Source organism: Mobula birostris, chromosome 8, assembly GCF_030028105.1.
Source record: "Mobula birostris isolate sMobBir1 chromosome 8, sMobBir1.hap1, whole genome shotgun sequence".
In the NCBI taxonomy this organism is placed as follows: Eukaryota; Metazoa; Chordata; class Chondrichthyes; order Myliobatiformes; family Myliobatidae; genus Mobula; species Mobula birostris.
This window is the reverse complement of record NC_092377.1, coordinates 56377726-56396347: the sequence shown is the minus strand read 5'-3', so window position 1 is coordinate 56396347 and position 18622 is coordinate 56377726. Positions and strand designations below refer to the sequence as shown.

The 18622-nt window shown below is 37.9% G+C and overlaps 1 protein-coding gene across 2 annotated transcripts in view; it reads left to right on the top strand.

Moving 5' to 3' along the window:
* Positions 1-18622, top strand: part of LOC140201320 (proteasome activator complex subunit 4-like) — a 140901-nt gene that overhangs the window by 33646 nt on the left and 88633 nt on the right. For both annotated transcript variants that reach the window (XM_072265203.1, XM_072265204.1), the window contains 8 exons: positions 1395-1517; positions 3050-3142; positions 5428-5693; positions 8479-8665; positions 8915-9008; positions 9711-9771; positions 15646-15796; positions 17236-17334. In XM_072265203.1, the coding sequence (XP_072121304.1) occupies positions 1395-1517; positions 3050-3142; positions 5428-5693; positions 8479-8665; positions 8915-9008; positions 9711-9771; positions 15646-15796; positions 17236-17334 (1074 nt within the window). The remainder of the gene's footprint in view (positions 1-1394; positions 1518-3049; positions 3143-5427; positions 5694-8478; positions 8666-8914; positions 9009-9710; positions 9772-15645; positions 15797-17235; positions 17335-18622) is intronic.

The window sequence follows — 18622 nt, the reverse complement described above, 5'->3', positions numbered from 1 at the left end:
ATTTTTATGCACACATTCTTTCTCTCACTCTCCTTTTTCTCCCTCTGTCCCTCTGAATATACCTCTTGCCCATCCTCTGGGCCCCCCCCCCCATTGTCTTTCTTCCCGGACCTCCTGTCCCATGATCCTCTCGTATCCCCTTTTGCCAATCACCTGTCCAGCTCTTGGCTCCATCCCTCCCCCTCCTGTCTTCTCCTATCATTTTGGATCTCCCCTCCCCCTCCAACTTTCAAATCCCTTACTCACTCTTCCTTCAGTTAGTCCTGACGAAGGGTCTCGGCCTGAAACGTCGATTGCACCTCTTCCTGGAGATGCTGCCTGGCCTGCTGCGTTCACCAGCAACTTTGATGTGTGTTGCCCCACCTATAGATCCTGGTTTCATCCATTTACTACCCATACATTTTACCCATTGGATTTCCACCACCCTTTTCTGATTCCACCCGAATACTTCTCCCTGAAAGAATCCCCTTATTGCCTTTTTACTTAACACATTCAAGCACAGGTAGCTTTTGTGTTCTTGCTTCATCACCCTCCGAGGTGACTCCACCTTCACCTTCCCCTCCTCTCACCTTTCCCCATTTGCCTGATCTAACAATCACTTGTCTCTGTGTCACCATTCCCAACTCTTCTTAATACTAGCTACCTTCTCTCTTCACTCTTCATCTTTTTGCAGGGTTTCAGCCTGAAACACAGCATTTCTTTCCCTTCTACAGAAAATGCTTGACTTGCTGATTTCTTCCATTAGATTTTTGTAATATTATCTATGTAGAAATGATTTGGGGAAAATTTTTACAAGTTAATGGAATTTAAGAGTTTTAAAGTATTTCTAAATAAGTTAGTTATTGGAAAGATTTTACTTTTTAGAACAGATAATTATCTGCAATCTAAGTGTCTTGCATTGATTCTGCTTTATCAAAATCTTGTATGGGGAAAGCATTCGTCAGCCTTCTTCAAAGCTGGTACAAAATCTTGGCAGGCAAGACTGACTTCCATGTTGATCTTCCTGATTGATTTTGTATTAATGTGCAGTCTGCAGAGTTGCAATGAATTGGCAACATCTCTGGGATTTTCAGGTCAAATCTTTCCTACCTGTAATTCTCTTAGTTGCTTTCTAGTTCATTAGTTATTATGGTAAACACTAGTCAGAGCCTTGTCATTGCTGGCTGCATAATTCGGAACATTAAAGTGGTGTTTGCTTCAAAACATCATAAATATCAATTGTGATTTTTGTTTGTTTCTTTATCAGTTGTTCAAAATAGCTGAAGAAAGGTGTTGCTACACCTTTTTTTTATAAAGGTTGTCAATTTGGTGTTTTTGTGTCCTAGCTAAAACTAATTAAGGTGAAATTATGTGTTTTATATGGCATTGGTTACTGATTATCTCTTATTTTACAGATTTTTACCAGATTTCTGAGAAGTTTAAATCTGCCAGTAGGAAGCAGTCAAGTGTCAACTTCCAAATTTTTATCAAATGCATATGAAATAGGCCATATGGTGGTTTGGATCACATCCATGCTGGTTAGTTGTTAGTTGTTAATTGTAGATTTTACTAGGCTATTCAGAGGATATGTTATTTATTTATCTTGCAGTAAATATGAGTGAACAAATTTGTATCTAATTTTATTCCTGTGCTAAAATATGTTATTGAAATTATAAATACTCAATATTATTGACTAATGAACTGAAATATAAAAAAATCAGTTGATGTAGAATGCATTTGTCAATAGAAATATTTGCTAATTATACAAAGCTAGGACTTCCAACATTGTATTTTATCTTTAATGGGACAGGTGGTGAGTATTTTTTTGGTGGGTTTATGATGTCCCACAATAACCAGTGATCTCAAGAATGGGTTAGGTTTAATAAGCTACTACAGTCATTTCACGAAACGAAAGAGGGTGAATACTATCTAGAGACCCCCTTGAAATTTATGTATTAAATTCAAAATGTACTGCTCTATACCATTTGAAAAATAATATGGACAAACCTAATTTTTTCAGTCCTGATGAAGGGTCTTGGCCTGAAATGTGATTTGTTTATTTCCCTCCATAGCAGGGAACTGCTTGATCTGCTGAGTTCCTTCAGCATTTTGTGTGTAGCACTGATAGGTTAATTGCTATTGTAAATAACTTCATACTTTAAGTAAATTGCTGTTGTAAATTACTCCATTGTCATAGCGTGAGAGGAGTAAATTGTGAGATTATGGGAGAAAGAGAATGAGATTGATAGGGTTAATCTATTAGAGTTGCAAGAACATGGTGTGTTGAATGTTTTCTTTTCTTAGCATAGGAAAGTTATCAGTACGTGTGTAAAACTGGGTGGTAGAGAGGGGTTCTTCCTGTTTACTTTTTTCCCTTCTTGGCAGAGAAGCCAGTAATTAGAGATTCTTGTACGAGAAACAGATCGAAAAAAAAAATAGAGAGTAATTGAATACTGCAGAAGAAATTCTGCAGATGCTGGAAATCTGAAGCAACATAGACAAAATGCTTTGAGAACTCAGCAGGTCAGGCAGCATCCATGGAAATGTACCAACAGTAGATGATTCAGGCAGAAGAGTCTCAGCCTGAAATGTTGACTGTATGTTCATTTCCTTGGATGTTGCCTGACCTGCTGAGTTCCTCTAGCATTTAGAGTAATTAGGTAATACTTTATAAGTAGTAATAGATTCTGGAAGCACTGTCCTAAACTTTTCTATTACAAGAATAAAAGTCCTCTCTACGTTATAATAGGGTTCTGTTCCTGAGAGCTGTGTCTAATGCAAATAGTTCACAAGTTAGAAATGTGATTACGAGCCAAGCTCCAACATGGCAGAAAATGCTTGTAGCAGCTGGCCAATCTATACTGCCAAGCTCCCACAACTTGTTCATATGTATGGGCAGTACATAAGTCTGGCATTTGTAAGATGGGGCAGATCCATAGGATAGAAGAAGCGAACAATGTCGTGAGAAATATTTATCTGCAAATGATTTCTATTTCAATTTTTATTTTGTAAATTATTGTGATGACATCAATGTACGTTCAAAACAACATCTAAAATTTTAATTTCATAGGGGGGTCCTAGTAAGCTTGCACAGAAGCATCTGAATGGGCTTTTTAACAGTATTGCATCTTTCTATCATCCATCTAATAATGGGAGATGGTTGGTAAGTACATTTTTATTTTCAGTACCATCTGTTATCTGTTTTAAAAAAAAAACACACTTCAATCATGGATGGCAAAATGCTGTCTGTTCAGTTGTTTGTTGATTTGAATGAATGTTCTGGACAGCTTGTGCCACCCATTTCATAGCAAATGAGCAAACTATTTCTGACACATGACTCAGGATATGTTGCAATCGCTGAAATGCTATAACTGGTAATAGGAAGGGAACTTTCCTTTTTTTTATGCAATAAGTTAAAAGGAGCTTGTAACACTACAGATGAAGTCTGACTAATTACTGTTCAAGACTTGATTAACATTTAAGCATTCTGCATTAAAACTCTTTACTCTTCAAATACCAATAATTTGCATGCTAAGTATAGGAAATGTGAAGTTTTGATATGATTTTTTTAAGATGTTGAAACTAATTCTGATACAAATGTGCATGTTTTCAGAAGCAGTAGACAGCAGTGCCTGCTTTAATATGTGTACTTCTGTTTCGTAATTGAACATTAACCAGTCAGTAAAAGTCATTGGTGCAATCGTGTAACAGATATATTTATGTTGCACCATGCCTGTAAATATTTGGTATTGAATGCCCTGACGAGTATATGGAGCATAACAGAGTGGCCTTTAGGTTTATATTCGTTGTAGGTTTTCTTAGTATACTAAATAAAAATAGATGCCTTGGATGTAACTAAAAATTTGGAAAAACCTAACTTTTCTATCTGGATAAATTATTCATAGCCTTGTTTACATCTTTAAATTTAATCTTTCAGACTGCTGTTAAATTTGAGGGTATTATTCTATAAGATCATTGATTGTAAATCAATTAACACTAATCTTCAGTCAATTTTTCTACTTTTGGAGTTTGGAAAATAATTTGTGCTTTTTGTTTGGTATCATTCCTGCCACCTTAACTCCATGGTCCTAGTTCCAAATTTGCAGATTGTGCTTCTGCAAGCAATTTTGACAGATTCTCAATATCAGCATTTCTCTGCGTATGCTGACAATGTTTCTAAATTATCGGTTTAATGAAAAGTGGCAAGAAACTTGAAACAGCATGAATTCTGCTTCAAAATTATTTGCCAACCTGGTGAAGATGCAACATAGGATCAGATGTAGCTTTAACAGCAGAAGCAGTGTGGGTCACAGTTAATAGATTGGTTCTACAGTCATTAGTAGCTCTGGGCACTTAAACAACCATCTAAGGATGAAGCTTCATGAAGATTCAGGCTTAATAACAGTGGAGCACAACACCAGTGGAAATGACAACCATGTTAAGACAGAGGAGCTGAGGTCTCCACTGTTGCAGAAGCCATTCATCACCCAAATTGATTTATTCTACATGATTCTTAGGTACAGCTGCTTGTACTGGATATGGGGAGAGGCAATGTTCCCTGCTGAGTTATAATGGCTTGTATTCCAGAACTAGTTATTTGACAAGTGAAGCTGAGGGAATAAAACATATTTTGCTAATTGTTCCTCAATCTCAAAAGTTAGGGGAGGGTGCTGTGACAAATGTTTGTCCAGGTTTCATTTACCTCATTCCATCCTTTTCCTTAAAAGCAAAATATTAGAAGGCCACGATTAAAAGGTTTATTGATGTAGATTAACTTCAAGAAATGTTGGCATTCTCTGAAAATTAGGTTAATTTATCTTTTATTTTTAGTTTTTCTGGTGTTTTGTACCACTTGTGATCAACTAAATTCTGGAGAAGAATAACAACCTATCTCAATTGCTTAGCTACAATAATTATGAAGTCTCAGTGCGGAAAGTAGGAGATTTCACCTGTTTTTGCTGGTATTGGAAGTACAAACTCTGCTTCAGAATTAACAGTTGCTGTTTCATTTTCTCATTTTCCCCATGTTCTTTTAATACTATGTAATATTCAAGGACTTTATAAATTCTTCTTTATAATGTTCGATTATTGGGACATTATAAGGAAATTAAAATGGAACTGAGTTACACAAGTCAATGACATTCATGGTGTATAATGTATTGGGATGGACTTGTATTCAATTGCTACTCAGTGCATTATGTTCATAAAGCTGCAGGTTGTATTCATCATTGCAATTTGCTAATTTAATTTTTTGGGTGACCCAATAAAAGATATTTGAGTTCATCGGATATTTTTGATCAAAACTTTTTTGTGTAGTCTATTAACATCTCTTGTATTTCCTCCTTTTCCCCATCCCACTCCATTACTCTTTCCCCTGTCCTGCCCTCTTTCTCCTATATCATATCCTTCCCACAGTTGTGTCATTAATGAGCTCATTTTTTGTAACAGATGAAATTGATGAAGTTGATACAACGTCTACCTACTAGTGTTGTTAGAAGACTACACAGAGAACGGTATAAAAAGACAACATGGTTAAACACTGTACCGGACAGCCACAAACTGACAGAACAAGACATTACTGATTTTGTGGAAAGCATTAAACAGCCTGTAGTGCTTGCTATGTTCAGTAAAATTGGAAGTCTGGAGGCTGCTCAGGCTCTTCAAAATCTTGCTCTGATGCGTCCAGAGCTTGTCATCCCCCCAGTGCTTGAAAAGTAAGTAATAACTCGGGCTTTCCATGTTTAGTTGCTACTGTTGGCTTTGTTAGATGTATAACATTTGGGGAAATCAGTAACGTGATACTGTCGTGAGTGTTTTTTGAAATCTGGTCTAACTATCTTAGGAGATAAATAGAATAACTTTGGAATGTAGTTAAATTTTATGCTTTCAAAACAGATTGCTGCATTTTGACAAAAGTGCTGTTGCCTGGTTGTGATAGTGAGTAATAGAGTACTAGAGCACAGAAATGGGCTTCGACCCATCTAGTTTGTGCCAATTTGGTCTCCTAGTCCCATCTACCTGCACCCAGACTGAGTGAAGAAGTTACCCCTCAGATTTCCCTTAAATATTTCATCTTTCATCCTAAACCTATGCGCTAGTACTTGTCTCACACAGTTTGAGGAGGAAAGGCCTATGAACTAGGGGACATTGTTTCAAGATTCAGGGGAGAAGATTTAGGATGAAAATGAGGAGAAACTTTTTCCCAGAGGGTGGTGAATCTGCAGAATTCTCTGCCCAGGGAAGCAGTTAAGGCTTCCTAACTAAATATATTTAAGAAACAGTTAGATAGGTTTTTACATAGTAAGGGAATTCAGGGTTATGGGGAAAAGGCAGGTAGATGGAGCAGAGTTTGTGGACAGATCAGCCATGATCTTATTGAGTGGTGGGGCAGGCTCGATGAACTGGATGGCCTACTCCTGCTCCTATTTCTTATATTTTTAAATGAGATGGGGTCTTTCACTCATAATCAAGTTTTAACTCAAAGTTGTAGGGATAGCTTTTGTGAAATTTAAAGATTAGATTGTGGGAAGATGGTAGCAAATTATTTGCCCAGAAATAAAGCCCACTAATGAGAAGTGTAGTCTATTCATAATTTTGTGTTATTGTATTGACAAATTACATTAATTGAATTGAGAGTGTCCAATTGTAACTGTTCATTTGTTTTTCAGTAAATAATTTTTAGAATTAGTACATGATCGTGTTTAATCAGCCATTTTAATGTGTGTCTTCAAAAATCTTGAAAGCATTACACCAGTGTGTGGTGCACTGAATGGTGTGTCATACTGCAAATGGTCATTAAAGGAGAATATTTAAAGAAAAACCCAAGCCTCCAACACTGGCTTCAGACAATTATATTCATTGTTACAGTTGCAAGAAAAAGTTTGTGAACCCTTTGCAATTACTTGTTTTTCTGCATTATTTACTCATAAAATGTGGTCTGAGCTTCATCTAAGTCACAATAATAGACAAACACAATCTGCCTGAACTAATAACATGCAAACAATTGTACTACTTCGCGTCAATACTGAGTACATCATTTAAACAATCACAGTCTGGGTTCAAAGTATGTGAACCTCTAGGGCAATACCTTCTACAAAAGCTATTTGGAGTCAGGTGTTCCAATCAATAAGATGAGATGGGAGTTGTGGGTTTGAGATGCTCTACCCTATAAGAAAGACACCACAAAGTCAAGTTACTGACAGAGCCTGCTCTTCTCCAGAAAGATGTGTTTATGTGATCAAAACAACTTTCAGAGGATCTTAGAAGAATTGTAGAGATGTAAGAAGCTGGAAAAGGCTACAAAAGCATTTCTAAAGATCTGCATGTTAGTCATTCCACAGTAAGAGAAATGGGCTACAAATGGAGGAAATTCAGTACTGTTGCTACTATCCCTAGGAGTGGGCGTCACACCAAGGGCACAACATGCAATGCTGAAGGAGGTGAAAAAGAACCCAAGGGTAACAACACAAGACCTGCAGAAATCTCTAAACCTGCCAAAGTCTGTGTCCATTACAAGAAAAACACTGAACAAGAATGGTCTTCATGGAAGGACACCATGGAGAAACTACTGCTCTCAAAAAAAAAACTTGAGTAAATCATCAATAGAAGAAAGTATGTGTTTTGTGATGGCCAAGTCAGAATCTAGACCTTAACCCAATTGAGATGCTGTGGCATGACCTGAAGAGGGCCGTTCATGCGAGGTACCCCAGAAATATTAATGAACTAAAACAGTTTTTTGTGGAGGAATGGTCTAAAATTCCTCCTCACTGTTGTGCAAGTCTGTTCAGTAGTTACTGGAAATGTTTGGTGGAGGTTATTGCTACTAAAGGAAGTTCTACCAGTTATTAAATACAAAGGCTTTACGTACTTTTTCCAGCCTGTACTGTGAATGTTTAAACAATGTGTAAAAGGATCTAGTGCTTTCCCGGCTTATATGATGAATAAATTCTTCTTGGGCTTCAATTGGGGTAAAGATATCGACTATAACCAATATGTCAATGACAAACTGCCATCTTCTTTATTCATCCCTGAAGAAGGTGGCAGAGCTTGTCATCGAAACACTGCTTATAATCGATACCTTTACCTGGCTTGAGCCCGAGAAGGGTTTATTTGTGATTAAGCAGTGAGTTCAATAAAGACATGAAAAGTACAATTGTCAGTGTGTTATTAGTTTAGGCAGATTGTGTTTATCTATTATTGTGACTTGAATGAAGATCAGACAACATTTTATGAATAATTAATGCAAAAAAAAAAACAGGTAATTGCAAAGGGTTCGCAAACTTTTTCTTACAACTATATATGTGAGGAACCATGTGGTCACCTGCTCTATTATGGAAATTTGCTTAAACTCTCAAACATGATGAAATTTAACATTATGCTTAGGTATGATAAATCAACTTTATTTCTTTGTGTTATATTTGTTCACAACATGCAAGATTTGTGTTATTTTTGAAATGCAACATTCGAATTACTATATTCCATTTATTTCCTACTTTTTAGAACATATCCTGCATTGCAGACTTTGACAGAACCTCACCAACTTACAGCGACACTGAGCTGTGTGATTGGAGTTGCTCGCAGTTTGGTATCGGGGGGCAGATGGTTCCCAGAAGGCCCAACGCATATGCTTCCACTATTAATGAGAGCTCTACCTGGGGTGGATCCAAATGATTTTAGCAAATGCATGGTATATTATACTTGGTTCTTAGATTCGTGGATAAACAAATGTAAAGTTACATATTTACCAAGGTGGTTTTATTTTGGCCAGATCTGGATGATAAATCGTTGACATTTTTCATTGACGATTGGGTATTATACATATCATACACTCTCATTTCATTAATCTTCTAGATTTTCAGAATGATATTAATATATGGATAGCATTTTGGTTTCAATGTTGTAAACTGAACTTGTATAATACCTTATTTCCATGCAGATCACCTTCCAGTTTATAGCCACGTTTTCTACTCTTGTGCCTTTGGTGGACTGTTCATCTATTTTGCAAGAGAGAAATGATCTCTCTGAAGTAGGTTTGTTTAATACATTTTAACCACAAGCTTTCTCCTTTAAAACTACAATTTAATTTAACAAAAGCACTGATAAAGTCAATAAACATAGACATTATAGCGTTTAAGCAGTTGTAGGATCCTTCAACCAAGAAACTAACCATTGTGTTCACACCAGCTTTTTATAGAGCTGTCTTCTTAGTTAATTCTTTTCCTTTGTCGTTGTCTTTATCTGACAACATTTTACATTTATCTTTGTTCAATTTTAATGCTGGAAAAATGAAAGTACACAGAGGACAGTTAGGATTTGAGTGTTTCCCTTTGCTCTGTTGAGGCTGAGTTGTGCTGAGTTTTTCCAGCATTTTGTGTGTGTTGCTTGGATTTCCAGCACTTACAAATTTTCTGTTGTGTGTGATGGTCTATGGGAACTCACAGGTCAGGGGTGAGTTGGGTTGAGACAACTTTTACAGTTTTTTTTAAAAAAAAACTGCTGTTACACTTAATTTTGGTTTGATGAATTTTCTTTTGGCTGGGCTACTTGCATGGATCTGTAGCTCAGCAAAAGTCAGCTTCTTCATTTGCAGAAGAACCTCGACAGAAAATTAGCAGATGTTGGCAGGCAAAAGGCAGTTATTGGCATCGTAATTTTCATTTAATTGAAATCAGAAAACCATTGAAGTTCTATTCTGTTGAAGTAATATTGGTGCCCTTTTCTGTTTTAGGTAGAAAAGCAACTTTGCTCAGCAACAGCAGAATTTGAAGATTTTGTTCTTCAGTTTATGGACAGGTATTTTTCAAGGGTTCATTAAAAGTTTCATTTGCCATTGGAGTTGTGGAAAAATGTTTATAGTATTTATTGGATTCTGGTTAATTGGGGCACATCAGGACTTGTACATTTTGGTCTAATTAACAACTGCCCCAGTTAGCTGAAGTTTCGTAGAAGTAGTTAAAAATGCATAAAAAAGGCAAACTACTATTTAACGGAGTAACAATTTGAGCATTTAAATAAATAGAGCTAATTAGAACAAGAATAATACAACTACAGTACTAGAAAACTGTAGTTCCTAATAGTTATCGATGGAGAAATTTGTCCAGTGTACCTTTTCATGTTCTTTTGATTGATTGTAATTGAACACAATCAGCACAGTCACCTAGTCCAGATAATGGACTGCCTTCATACAGTTCTTTTGATAGTTATATCCTCTTAATCTTCATTTACATTGTAACATTAAAGATGATAGTCAGTAATTTCAAATTCTTCATAGGTCCTAACTTGTTGAACTAGTGAAATCATTTAACAACCTTAGAAAATAGCAAAGCTGAGTGTGGAGCTTTACCTCCAGCCAAGCCAAAGGCATTGTTTTAAGATTTTAAGTGCTTGACTGATATTGTAAAAGCTATAATTAAAATACATCTTTTTTTTAAATTGCAAGAATATTTAAGAATGTTTTAAATAAAACTGTAGGGGAGTAACATCTTCCCATCTCCGTCTGAGAGTTCCTGTTGAAATTTAATTCAGACAAGTGTGAGGTTTTGCACTTCAGTAGAACCAACCAGGGTAGGTCTTACACAGTGAATGGTAGGGCACTGAGATGTGGGTTAGAACAAAGGGATCTGGGAATACAGGTCCATCATTTGTTGAAAGTAGTGTCACAGGTAGAGGGGATGGTAAAGAAAGCTTTTGGCATATTGACCTTCATAAATCAGTGTATTGTGCACATGAGATGGGATAATATGTTGAAGTTGTATAAGATGTTGGTGAGGCCTAATTTGGAGTATTGTGTACAGTTTTGATCACTTATCTACAGGAAAGATATAAATAAGGTTGAAAGAGTACAGAGTACAAATTTGCAAGGGTGTTGCTGGTTTTGGAGGACTCAAGTTATAAGGAAAGATTGAATAGGTTAGGACTTTATTGCTTAAAAGAATGAGAAGAGATTTGGTAGAGGTAGTCTCCAAAATTATGAGGGGTGTAGATTAGATAAATACAAGCAGGCTTTTTCCTCTGAAGTTGGTTGGGACTACAACCAGAGGTCATGGCTTAAGGGTGAAGGTGAAATGATTAAGGGGAACACGAGGGAAAACTTCACTCAAAGGATTGTGAGTGTGGAATGAGCACAAGTGGTGCATATGAGCTCAATTTCATCATTTGAGAGAAAATGGATAGATACATGGTAGTAGGGGTATGGAGGGCTGTAGTCCTGGTGCAGGTTGGAAGGAGTAGGCAGTTTAAATGCTTCTGGCATGGACTTGATGGGCCAAAGGGCCTGTTTCTGTGCTCTACTTCTCTCTAACTTTATGACTGGGGTTTGCACCCTGCACAAGGAGTGATGATCAAGGGTTTGAAGAGGTTGATTCTCACAGTGCAATGCAAGATGGAAGGAGGAATGACAGATATGTCAGCAAGCCAGTTAGCATTTCTCATGTGTTTACTGGGACTCTGTCAATCTAGGATTTATTTGAATTGCAGCTCCTTAACACTTGGAATCAATGGCCATTCACATTGTATTTTGGTTACTGTCCTTGGAAATAGTACAAGATACAGAGCTATGAGAGTTGTAATCGTATTAAGGACACCATATGGATTTGATAGGCTGATATTCAGGAGGTGCTGAAGAAAGAATTCAGAGTTAGGTAGAAAGCTGAAAGGCAGGACCCCAAAGGTAGTAATCTCAGGATTGCTGACTGTGCCACGTGCTAACAAGTGCAAGAATAGCATGATCTGGCGTATTAAATCGTAGCTGAGAGACTGGTGTAGGGGGCAGGGATTCAGATTGCTGGATCTTTGGGGCCTCTTCTGGGGGAGGTACAACCTGTACAAAAAGGACGGGTTACACCTGAACCCAAAGGGGTCCGATATCCTAGTGGACACATTTAATAGCGTTGTTAGGGAGGGTTTAAACTAATTTGGCAGGGGGACGGGAACTGGAGTGGTAAGGTTGAGGAAGGAGAAAACAGAAATTAGTCAAAGATAGCGTGCAACAGAGACTTTATAGAAAGAACAGGCAGGAGGTGAGGCTTAATCATAACCATTGGCATGAGTTACAGGGAAATAGAGGCATGGCGCAGTTAAAACAGAAAGCAACAAATACTGGACAAAGAGTGTTGTATTTGAATGCACACAGCATAAGGAATAAAATGGACGATCTTGAAATTTAGCTACAGATTGGCAAATATGACGTTGTGGCCATCTCTGAAACTTGGCTGCAGGATGGCTGCCATTGGGAGCTGAATGGCCCAAGGATATATGGTATATTGGAAAGATAGGTTAGTAGGCAGAGGAGGTGTGTGGTTCTGTGCATAGGAAATAATATTAAATCATTGGAAAGAGATGACATAGGATTGGAAGGTGTAGCGTCTCTATGAGTTGAGTTAAGAAATGGCAAGGGTAAAAGGACCCTAATGGCAGTTGTCTACAGACCTCCAAACAGCAGTGGGGATGTGGATTACAAATTTCAGCAGGAGGTAGAAAAGGCGTGTCAGAAAGGCAATGTCATGATTATAGTTGGGGATTTTAACATGAAAGTGGATTTGGGAAAATCAGGTCAGTACTGGACCTCGAGAGAGAATTTGTAGAATGTCTAAGGGATGGCTTTTAAGAACAGCTTGCTGTTGAGCCCACTAGGAGATCGGCTGTGTTGATTGGGTGTTGTGCATGATCCAGAGGTGATAAGAGAGCTTAAGGTTAAGGAACCCTTAGGGAACAGTGATCACAATATGATCGCGTTCACATAGAAATTTGAGAGGGAAAAAATAAAGTGCAATGTGTTCGTATTTCAGTGGAATAAAGGAAATTACAATAGCATGAGAGGGGAGCTGGCCAAAGTTGACTGGAAAGGGACATTTGCAGGAAAGACAGCAGAGCAGCAATGGCTGGAGTTTCTGCAAAAACTGAGGGAAGTGCAAGACAGATATATTCCCAATAAGAAGAAATTTTCAAAAGGAAGAAGGACACTACTGTGGCTGACAAGTGAAGTCAGAGCCAAAGTAAAAGCAAAAGAGAGGGCATACAAAGAAGCCGGAGCTAGTGGGAAGATAGAGGATTGGGAAGCTTTTAAAAACTTGTAGAAGGAAACTAAGAAGGTCATTCGGAAGGAAAAGATGAATTGTGAAAGGAAGCTGGCGACTAATATCAAAGAAGATACTTGAAGCTTTTTTAAGTACATAAAGGGTAAAAGAGATTTGAGGGTGGATATAGGACAAATAGAAGATGACGCTGGAAATATTGTAATGAGAGACGCAGAGATGGCAGAGGAACTGAATGTGTATTTTGCATCAGTCTTCACAGTGGAAGACATCTGCAGTATACCGAACATTCAAGAATGTCTGGGAAGTGAAGTAGGTGCAATGAAAATTACAACTGAGAAGGTGCTCAGGAAGCTTAATGGTCTGAGGGTGGATAAACCTCCTGGGCCTGATGGAATGCACCCTCGGGTTCTGAAGGAAGTAGCTGGAGAGATTGCAGAGGCATTAACAATGATCTTTAAGAATCGATAGATTCTGGCATTGTACTGGATGACTGGAAAATTGCAAATGGTACTCCACTATTTAAGAAGGGCGGGAGGTAGCAGAAAGGAAACCATAGACCTGTTAGCCTGATATCAGTGGTTGGGAAGTTGTTGGAATCAATGTTAGGGATGAGATAACAGAGTACCTGGAGACACATGACAAGATAGCCAAAGCCAGCATGGTTTCCTGAAAGGAAAATCATGTCTGACAAACCTCCTGCAATTCTTTGAGGAAATTACAAGCAGGGCAGACAAAGGAGATGTAATAGATGTGGTGTACTTGGATTTTCAGAAGGCCTTTGACAGGATGCTGCCCATGAGACTGCTTAGCAAGATAGGAGCCCATGGAATTACAGGGAAGTTACTAACGTGGGTGGAGCATTGGCTGGTCAGCAGAAAACAGAGTGGAAATAAAGGGATCCTATGCTGCTGGTTGGGACCGCTGCTTTTTATGATGTATGTCAATGATTTGGACTATGGGATTAATGGACGTGGCTAAATTTGCCGCTGATACAAAGATAGGTGAAGGAGTGGGTAGTGTTGAGGAAACAGAGAGCGTGCAGAGAGATTTTGATAGTTTAGGGGAATGGGCAAAGAAGTGGCAAATGAAATACAATGTTGGAAATTGTATGGTCATACACTTTGATGGAAGAAATAAGCGGGCAGACTATTATTTAGATGGGGAGAGAAATGAAAATGCAGAGATGCAAAGGGACTTGGGAGTCCTTGTGCAAGATACCCTAAAGGTTAACCTCCAAGTTAAGTGGGTTGTGAAGAAGGCAAATGCAATGTTGGCATTCATTTCTAGAGGTATAGAATATAAGAGCAGGGATGTGATGTTGAGGCTTTATAAGGCACTCATGACACCACACTTGGAGTATTTGTGCAGTTTTGGGCTCCTTATTTTAGAAAGGATATACTGACATTGGAGGGGATTCAGAGAAGATTCATGAGAATGATTCCAGGAATGAAAGGATTACAGTATGAGGAACGTCTGACAGCTCTTGGACTGTATTCCCTGGAGTTCAGGAGAATGAGGGGCGATCTCATGGAAACATTCCGAATGTTAAAAGATCTGAACAGATAAGATATGGCAAAGTTATTTCCCATGGTTGGGGATTCTAGGACTTCAGGATTAAAGGATGTCCTTTTAGAACTGAGATGCAGAGAAATTACTTTAGTCAGAGTGTGGTAGATCTGTGGAATTTATTGCCACGAGCGGCTGTGGAGGCTAAGGCATTGGGTGTGTTTAAGGCAGAGATAGGTTCTTGACTAGCCAGAGCATCAAAGGGTATGGGGGTGAAAGGTGGGGAGTGGGGATGACTGGAAAAATTGGATCAGCCCATGATTGAATGGCGGAGCAGACTGGATGGGCCAAATAGCCTCCTTCTGCTCCTATATCGTATGGTCTTTTATTAGGACTTTACAGATGAAGACTGCCAAAACATTCAAACTGAGCTTCAGTGGTTTTATGGGTGATTGGCCCAAAATGCTTGAGATGGTGAAACAATTGGTAGAGTAACTTATAAATTTTATGTGCTTCCCCATTTCTGGGGTGGCTGTTTGATCTTAGAGTTTTCTATTCTCAAGCCATTTTCTTATTTGTTTGGATCCCTGAAGCTTTTGATTTTAATCAGTAGCTAATGTTGTATGACCTTGATTTGAATAAGACATCTGGAAACCCAGGTCAATTTCAGCATAAGATGCATGGAACTCCAAAAATAAACGCTTTTGGTTTGGCGAAGATTTTTGAGATTGTTAGCAAGTTTATCCTGCTTTATTCCATTGCTTTACTGCAATAAAATACTTTGGATATGTAATTACCTTTTTTTTTCCTCTTTTGAATATAGGTACTGCATTTAACATCATTTCAATTTGCCTCTAAGTGGTAATTAACCACTCCATAATAACGACCTTAAAGATCACTTTCCTCTATTTTCAGTACTTTGGATTAAATGCTACCCATCTTTCATAATTGATCCATTTTTGAGATTTTAGTATTCTCCTCTTACCCATAAGTATACTTGAGTTGAGCTGTGGTTTTGCTATATTTCTAATGGAGAAATTGGGGAAAGACTTTGTTTGCTGAAATGGAATGTGTGAATTGAAATCTGCATATTGTTGTGTTTCAATTGTGGTTTATTTGAATTTAGGTGCTTTGCACTGATTGAAATTAGCACTCTGGAACAAACCAGAGAGGAGACAGAAACTGAGAAGATGACTCATGTGGAAAGCTTAGTGGAACTGGGGCTTTCCTCAACTTTCAGTACTATTCTCACACAGTGTTCCAAAGAAATTTTTCAGGTACATGGATTAATATCTACATTATATTGATAATCAACACTTAGTGGCCACTTTATTAGGTACATCTGCTTGTTAATGTAAATGTCTAACCAGCCAATCATGTGGCAGGAGCACAATGCATAAAAACATGCAGCTATGGTCAAGAGATCCTGTTGTTCAAAATCAGGGAGGGAATGTGATCTAAGTGACTTTGATCATGGATTGATTTTTGGTGCTAGATCAGGTAATTTGAGCATCTTAGAAACTGCTGATCTCTTGGGATTTTCACACACAACAATTTCTAGTGTTATGCGGGGGGAAAATGCCTTGATAATGAGAGGGGTCAGAGGAGAACTGCCAGACTGATTCAAGATGACAGGAAGGCAACAGTAACTCAAATAACCCATATTACAACAGTGGTGTGCAGAAGAGCATCACTGAATGCATAACGTGTTAATCCTTGAAGTGGATGGGCTACAGCAGCAGAATACCATGACCGTATACTCAGTGAGTACTGCAGTAAGTCTGTTAACTTACCTGCGCATCAGAAGCCACTTCCTTTTGAGATGTGAGGATTGGCCTATGTAAGGAGCATTGCAGTCCCTCCCACTAGCTTCCCTTTAGCTGATGACGTCACGGTGCCAGTAGAGTTTAACTGTAGCATGTAATAACCATGAGGTCTCTCTTCGCCATGGACCAGGTAGATGAGGGTGGTGCGGGAACAGCTAACAGTGGGGGGTGTGCTGCAGTAAAGAGGGCCCAGTGCACATTTTAGCTAAGTAGTTACCACTGTGTGTATGTTTAGTATCTGTTTTGTCCTGCCACTTCAGGACTCAGTTTAACTAAGTATCTGCAACCAAGTTTAGCTTGAAGAGCTTAACGAATATTTAGTGTCTTTTTTTGTCTTGTAAATAAATAGTTATCCTGCTAACCTGATCTCCCACGACGGTATTGGTGGTGTCACTTTTTTCTGTTGATAAGAATTAATTATTTAGAATAAAATTGACTGCAAAAATATATCTGCAATATAGATTCCAGTTTTTACAAATGCATGTAGATCACTCTTTGGAAGTTATCACTCATTTAGAACTGAGTGACATGAGGAATTTACACTTGCCTTGCTCTTCACTGAGTGAGTATTGTAAGATGGTGAGTTTTCATTGCTTCCACAACAGCAGGTAAGCTGGTTTTAATATTTGTGACTGATATCAAGCTTGCTTTTTAACATTGTAATGTCAATTTGGACATTTTCTGTATATCTAGATTGGCATCAAAATTATTTGCTTGTTTAACTGAAAATGGTGTGGGTACATTCCACTGTGTAATGTCTGGAGTTTTTAGTGTTTTCTGTAGAAATTTGTGAAATAGTGTATTTGGAGGAAAAGAAAATGCAAACAAGCAACATGCTTTTGGTGAAATTTTTTGAAAATGTAATAATTGTTTATCCATTATAATTTTAGGTTGCCTTGGACAAGGTGTTTAATTTTGCTACAACAAATATTTTTGAAACTCGAGTGGCTGGCAGGATGGTGGCAGACATGTGCCGGGCAGCATCGAAGGTATTGGATTTCTAGAATTCGTATGATAGACATATGGATGAAAATGTGATATAACATTTTGAACATTTATTCATTGTAAAATGCATTTAAAAACTAAAATTACACAATTGGTTTTGAAGTATTTATATAGGATGTAATTAAATTGCTGAAAGAGATGATGAGTTAAATTTTTTTTAGGTCCTGTAAGTATCTGTTCAAGGCAACCTTTTTTAAAACTTTTTTGAATTTAAAGCTGAGGTAGGTAACATGAAAATGACTTTTTAGTATTTATCTTTTTCAAACCAAAACTGAATTCCAATATCAGTTATTTGTTCTTGTATATTTAAGCTAATTCCTTATCCTGCCTATTCAGGTTTTAAGTCTATTGCCGAGATAGATTCATTCTACATTTGGTTATCATCCTCCCTGTTACTCCTCAAAATTCCTTTGTCAGCCACTACCTAACTCTGCTACACTTAGCCTTGATTAGATAGGATCTGCTTTTTTTTCTGTTCTTATAGAAGTGTCCTATTATGAGACTGCTGTTAAATGCTACTGAAGCTTTTATAAGAGTGTTTTTGGGTCATTTGCATATTTTTTTCTATGGTGATGAAAACTGCATTTCATCCTTACTCCATGGGATGGTATTGCATGGTGTAGAAAGCCATCAGTACATGATTTTTCTTTTATCCAGATGAATTACATATCACTGCAGCATTTGTGATTTTTGCATAGCTTCTGTTCTTTTTTTTTAATACTTACAAAAAACAATGAAATCAACAAGAACGTATAAGCTCAGACGTGTAAAAATAAAATAAGGAAAAAAAGGGACATAACATTAGAGGGATGCCTATTGTACAAAGTGCTCAAAAGTGCTAAACATTAAGTCTCAAATGAGGGCTGTGAGAAATCAGCTGGGGGGAAATTATTCATCTGCCCCTGTCCTCGTCTAGGTAGGCAAGAAATGGATCCCAGATAGCTGAAAATGTTATAATTGAATTGGTTCTTAAGAACCCAAGTCTTCATCTGTATGACTGAGATCATGTCAGCCACCCATCTCCGAAAAGAAGGGGGAGAGGGTGATTTCCATTCCCTCAAGATAAGTCTTTTGGTGACAGTCATCCCCGGCATCAGAGACTGTTGTATGGCTGTAGGGAAGCATAGAGTGGATTGCAAACAGCCAAAGATGGCGAGACCAGTTTCCAAGGGAAAGGTTCTTTTATAGGCCTTTGAGTACCAGTCAAATATTTTGGACCAAAATCCAGTCAGTGATGGGCAAAACCAAGAGGTGTGTGACAACGTGCCCTCC